The sequence below is a fragment of the Oncorhynchus kisutch genome, unplaced genomic scaffold (genome assembly GCF_002021735.2).
Source record: "Oncorhynchus kisutch isolate 150728-3 unplaced genomic scaffold, Okis_V2 scaffold2251, whole genome shotgun sequence".
NCBI lineage: Eukaryota > Metazoa > Chordata > Actinopteri > Salmoniformes > Salmonidae > Oncorhynchus > Oncorhynchus kisutch.
The window spans coordinates 26,557-33,524 of NW_022264196.1; the positions used below are offsets into that span (position 1 = coordinate 26,557).

The window sequence follows — 6,968 nt, forward strand, 5'->3', positions numbered from 1 at the left end:
AGTAATGTTCAACATGAAACACAGTCAGCACAACCACATGACCCCACCTACAGGACACATTTACACTCCTCCTGAGCAGAGTAATGTTCAACATGAAACACAGTCAGCAGACTTGTTCAGTGAATTATTCAAATCATGTACAGACGTGTTTTATTGTTGCATTACACAAAACAGAGAACATACAGATATCTATGTAAAGACACGTCAGAGCTCAAACACATCAATAAATATATGGACCAGATCGTGATAAGAATATACATTAAACTCACAAAGCAACCATTCGTTGTTCACCGATGCCCATATCCTTCCTCACAATAGTTTTTCTGGTGGCCTGTCATCCCAGATAATCAGTGATTGATTAGGACAGGAGCTCATCCCAGATAATCAGTGATTGATTAGGACAGGAGCTCATCCCAGATAATCAGTGATTGATTAGGACAGGAGCTCATCCCAGATAATCAGTGATTGATTAGGACAGGAGCTCATCCCAGATAATCAGTAATTGATTAGGACAGGAGCTCATCCCAGATAATCAGTGATTGATTAGGACAGGAGCTCATCCCAGATAATCAGTGATTGATTAGGACAGGAGCTCATCCCAGATAATCAGTGATTGATTAGGACATACCAATACTGATGTTGAATCAACGAGGATATTTACAAATATTTCCATGTGTCTAAACCATGGGTCTTCAATGACATCAAAGACATGCTACATACAGTACAAGGTGAAGCAGTGGAGTAGGAGGAGTTCCCATATTGCCCACATGGTCCATCAATAGCTCTGGTCCATGGTGTTATGTGTGGCTTGCTGCTGCTGAGCCTTCTGTGAAGCTGAAAGTAGCGCCCTGGGCCAGAGCTAGTCTCCTAGTCTCCTAGTCTCCTAGCTGTAGTAAAGATAGATCCAGGGGTTGGTACAGCTGTTTAGACTGGCAAGGAGCATGATGATGACAAACAGTGGACCTGAGAGAGAGAGAGAGAGAGAGACAGAGAGAGAGAGAGAAGGGGGGGGGGATATGGCATGATAAAAATAGCACTACAGGTTTCCACAGAAAGAATTGGAAAGGTCATGCAAATCAATGGAACTGGAGGCCAATCAGTGTGATTAAACTAGATACCTGTGGCTTCTAGATACCTGTGGCTTCTAGATACCTGTGGCTTCTAGATACCTGTGGCTTCTAGATACCTGTGGCTTCTGGATACCTGTGGCTTCTAGATACCTGTGGCTTCTAGATACCTGTGGCTTCTAGATACCTGTGGCTTCTAGATACCTGTGGCTTCTAGATACCTGTGGCTTCTAGATACCTGTGGCTTCTGGATACCTGTGGCTTCTAGATACCTGTGGCTTCTAGATACCTGTGGCTTCTAGATACCTGTGGCTTCTAGATACCTGTGGCTTCTAGATACCTGTGGCTTCTAGATACCTGTGGCTTCTGGATACCTGTGGCTTCTAGATACCTGTGGCTTCTAGATACCTGTGGCTTCTAGATACCTGTGGCTTCTAGATACCTGTGGCTTCTGGATACCTGTGGCTTCTAGATACCTGTGGCTTCTAGATACCTGTGGCTTCTAGATACCTGTGGCTTCTAGATACCTGTGGCTTCTGGATACCTGTGGCTTCTAGATACCTGTGGCTTCTAGATACCTGTGGCTTCTAGATACCTGTGGCTTCTAGATACCTGTGGCTTCTAGATACCTGTGGCTTCTGGATACCTGTGGCTTCTAGATACCTGTGGCTTCTAGATACCTGTGGCTTCTAGATACCTGTGGCTTCTAGATACCTGTGGCTTCTAGATACCTGTGCTCCTAACAATGTAGTAAAATGACAAGCAGGTACACAAATATATCGAATTTACCATTTGTGGGCGCTGTACTGGGACTCCATGCAGACCACAACTGGACCACAAAGAAGGGGCTCCAGCATATCGAGTAGACCATAATGATGACGAATGTCATTTTGACCGTCTTCAACATCGCGCTCGAGACCCCTTTGGTGCCCGTGCGCCTGTCGCTCGTGGAAGCCTGGAGCGCCTTTCTCTTCATGTTAAAGTATATCCCCGTGCATATTTTAATCTGGCAGTACAGCAAGATGATAACCGGGAGAACAAACACTGATAAAGTAATCCAGCTGATGTATATCTTAGAACCCCAAGGTTCGATAAATGTCGCCCAACAATCATACAGGTTGTCCTCTAGTTCTTGGAGAGAGAAGATGAAGAGTTGCGGAGTGCTGAAAGCCAGAGAGATCAGCCACGCTGCGCCTATGGCGACGTACCTCTTAAAAGAACCCTTCAAGAACGACACCATGGGTTTGCAGACCGCATGGTACCGATCTATGGTCATGGCCACTATCATGTATGTGGAGGCGAACATCCCAACCACCTGAAGATATTTCACCGACCTACAGACGAAATCTGAGCCCCGGAACCGGTGCGTAATCTCCATGCAGAGCTGCGGTAGGACTTGGAAGAAAGCGACCACTAGGTCCGCAAAACACAGGTGCAGAAGGAACAGTTGGGTCTTTGTATTCATCTTGCGCTTCCTCCAAAGTGCATGCAGAAGGCACAAATTCCCACATGTGGCTAAGACAAAAATCAATCCCAAAACCCCAGCTTTTATAAGCGCAAAGTCGTGTTCACCTGTTTCATCAATTCCTCCCGCGTCCTCCCGCTCCGAACTGCCATTGCCACTATAATTGAGTTGTAAACTCATTGTCCCTTACAAGATTTTTTGGTTACCATTTTTTTTCCATTGTTAATTATGTTCAGAAAATTAGGTCCAATACTTTCCTATTGGCAATTCGGCCACTATCTCTCGCCTACGATGCGCAGTAGCTCTGCGCAGCAGCAACAAGTGCTGGTAGCTGATAGTAGCGTAGCATTTGCCTGACGACTCGCCCTGACGACTCACCCTGAATTTGCTGCTCCATTGATAGCTACATACCTTCAAGAAACGTCAGTTTGGCCGCCCGGCGCTATGTGGTTGGGTAACCCTGCAAGCATCGTCTGTCTATGACATTTTGTACGGGCCATCGCCGTCCCAGAAAGGATGGGCAGCAACGACAGGTGCACCAGAGCTGGAGGCCTGTTTAAATATGTCTCTGGATGCACTGATGAAATCAGAATGTGCTGTATAGGTAGGTGCGCAGTGCGCATTCCCAGAGTGTAATGAACCTCTAGGCTTCAATATGAACACCTCCCCTGGCTTCACACGTGAGTGCACATTGATTTCCTTCAATGTCCCTCATTTCCATTTTCTGTCCATATTAATTGTAGACATAGACCAGTACTTTGTGACCATCAGCCACATGGGCCTAATGAAAAGCCTTTCTTCCACAGAATACAAAAGGAACAGACGACATCCACCCCTAAACTAGACTCTTTCCAATTGAATCCATGTTGAATATGATTGATAAAAGTCAGGTATAAGGACTTGTATCCTTTACAATGTAATGTAAAAGAACATTGGTGTTTCCCCCTCAGCATCCATGTATCAACATGACCCATGTTGATTTAGAAGCATTTCCCCTCAGCATCCATGTATCAACATGACCCATGTTGATTTAGAAGCATTTCCCCTCAGCATCCATGTATCAACATGACCCATGTTGATTTAGAAGCATCAAGTCAACAACTGTATTGACTGACTGGTCTTGGAGAAAATTAATTCCTAGAGATGCAGACTGTGGTAAATGTCATATTGTGAAATTATGTGTTTCTACCGTTGCTCTGTGAGAGCACTTCTCTCTGTCCTGTTTCATCCAGGTCCTTTGTGACAGTCGTGAAGAAAAGGTCATTTGTACAGTACTTATCAGCAGGGAGGCACATATCTGACAGGATGTATTGAAGCTGAGATTTGTGTCTAGCAGCTTGCAGATCCTTCGCTTCTGAGTGTTACAGTGTGCTGAGTGCTGTTATTCATTATCCACAACCTCTCCACACCATGACTGTGTCCCAAATGGCACCCCATTCCCTACATAGTGCACTACTTAGACCCTATGGGCCCTGGTCAAAAGTAGTGCACTATATAGGGAATAGGATGCCATTTGGGACGTACACCACATCATGCTAGAATAAAAGACTGTTCTCCTTCAGTGTGAGGACACACCGACACTGTTTATGGTGCTGTTAAGTACCACATAATAGTATTTTCCTACTATACATCTATTATGCAGTTCATGCCACCCATCATGCCACCTGTCTATGCCACCTTTCTATGCCACCTGTCTATGCCACCCATCATGCCACCTGTCTATGCCACCCATCATGCCACCTGTCTATGCCACCCACCATGCCACCCGCCATTCCACCTGTCTATGCCATCCATCATGCCACCTGTCTATGCCACCCATCATGCCACCTGTATATGCCACCCATCATGCCACCTGCCTATGCCACCCACCATGCCACCCATCATGCCACCTGTCTATGCCACCCATCATGCCACCTGTCTATGCCACCTTTCTATGCCACCCATCATGCCACCTGTCCATGCCACCCACCATGCCACCCATCATGCCACCTTTCTATGCCACCCATCATGCCACCTGTCCATGCCACCCATCATGCCACCCATCATGCCACCTGTCCATGCCACCCAGCATGCCACCTGTCCATGCCACCTGTAGATGCCACCCACCATGCCACCCATCATGCCACTTGTCCATGCCACCTGTCCATGCCACCCATCATGCCACCTGCCCATGCCACCATCATGCCACCCACCCATGCCAGCTGTCCATGCCACCTGCCATGCCATCCATCCATTCCACCCATCCATTCTATCCATGCCACCTGCCATGCCACCCGTCCATGCCAGCCGTCCATGCCACCTGCCATGCCACCCATCCATTCTATCTATGCCACCCGTCCATGCCACCCATCATGCCACTTGTCTATGCCATCTGTCATGCCAGCCGTCCATGCCACCCATCCATGCCACCCGTCCATGCCACCCATCTATGCCACCCGTCCATGCCACCTGTCTATGCCAACCGTCCATGCCACCCATATATGCCACCCATCCATGCCACCCATCCATGGCACCTGTCTATACCACCCGTCCATCAATCAATCAAATGTATTTATTTATAAATCCCTCTTACATCAGCTGATATCTCAAAGTGCTGTACAGAAACCCAGCCTAAAACCCCAAACAGCAAGCAATGCAGATGTAGAAGCACGGTGGCTAGGAAAAACTCCCTAGAAAGGCCAATACCTAGGAAGAAACCTAGAGGAAAAACAGGCTCTGAGGGATGAGGGGTGGCCAGTCCTCTTCTGGCTGTGCCTGGTAGAGATTATAACAGAACGTGGCCAAGATGTTCAAACGTTCATAGATGACCAGCAGGGTCAAATAATAAGTCACAATGCTACTTAATATAATGTTTACATACCCTACATTATTCATCTCATACGTATATGTATATACTGTACTCTATATCATCTACTGCATCTTTATGTATTACATGTATCACTAGTCACTTTAAACTATGCCACTTTGTTTACATACCCTACATTACTCATCTCATATGTATATACTGTACTCGATACCATCTACTGCATCTTGCCTATGCCGTTCTGTACCATCACTCATTCATATCTTTATGTACATATTCTTATACACTTGTGTGTATAAGGTAGTAGTTTTGGAATTGTTAGGTTAGATTACTCATTGGTTATTACTGCATTGTCGGAACTAGAAGCACAAGCATTTCGCTACACTCGCATTAACATCTGCTAACCATGTGTATGTGACAAATTGATTTGATTTGATTTGACAATGGTTGTAGAGGGTGCAACAGGTCAGCACCTCAGGAGTAAATGTCAGTTGGCTTTTCATAGCCAATCATTTTTGCCACCTATCCATGCCACTCATCATGCTCAGTGACAGGGAGCAATATGATCAGGTCAACATGCATACAGACGTAACGTACATATATTAGTGATGCTCTAAAGCTCGCTGTCGTAAAGCAAGTCAGAAATAGACCCTTTTAGATGATTCATCCAGTGTTATCATGTTTCCACTGCTGCGTCTTCTGTCTTCACACGCCCTAAAATATATATATATATCGTTGTTGTTCCCCAATGGCTCTGAGCTACACTGAAATACACTCTGAATGAATCTGGAGTGGTGCTGTAAAGCTGTATCTAGCTACAGTATACAGTAGATCTGAGCTACACTGAAATACACTCTGAAATGAATCTGGAGTGGTGCTGTAAAGCTGTATCTAGCTACAGGTATACAGTAGATCTGAGCTACACTGAAATACACTCTGAAATGAATCTGGAGTGGGTGCTGTAAAGCTGTATCTAGCTACAGTATACAGTAGATCTGAGCTACACTGAAATACACTCTGAAATGAATCTGGATTGGTGCTGTAAAGCTGTATCTAGCTACAGTATACAGTAGATCTGAGCTACACTGGAAATACACTCTGAAATGAATCTGGAGTGGTGCTGTAAAGCTGTATCTAGCTACAGTATACAGTAGATCTGAGCTACACTGAAATACACTGAAATGAATTGGAGTGGTTGCGTCAAAGCTGTATCTAGCTACAGTCTACAGTAGATCTGAGCTACACTGAAATACACTCTGAAATGATCTGGAGTGGTGCTGTAAAGCTGTATCTAGCTACAGTATACAGTAGATCTGAGCTACACTGAAATACACTCTGAAATGATTCTGGAGTGGTGCTGTAAAGCTGTATCTAGCTACAGTATACAGTAGATCTGAGCTACACTGAAATACACTCTGAAATGAATCTGGAGTGGTGCTGTAAAGCTGTATCTAGCTACAGTATACAGTAGATCTGAGATACACTGAAATGATTCTGGAGTGGTGCTGTAAAGCTGTATCTAGCTACAGTATACAGTAGACCTGAGCTACACTGGCCACTTTGAAATGATTCTGAAGTGGCGCTGTAACACCACATAGCAATAACTGCATTCTGTCTTCTATGATCCCCTGGG

At 45.4% G+C, this 6,968-nt stretch overlaps 1 protein-coding gene across 1 annotated transcript; it reads right to left on the minus strand.

The window, feature by feature from the left end:
* Positions 1-110: 110 nt before the first annotated feature.
* LOC109876873 (arg8-vasotocin receptor-like) lies at positions 111-3,087 on the minus strand. The gene is made up of 2 exons (XM_031819546.1): positions 1,857-3,087; positions 111-963 (listed from the first exon to the last, which is right to left on the minus strand). The coding sequence occupies exons 1-2, from the start codon at positions 2,710-2,712 to the stop codon at positions 884-886; spliced, it is 936 nt and encodes a 311-aa protein (XP_031675406.1). The 5' UTR covers positions 2,713-3,087; the 3' UTR covers positions 111-883.
* Positions 3,088-6,968: the final 3,881 nt, after the last annotated feature.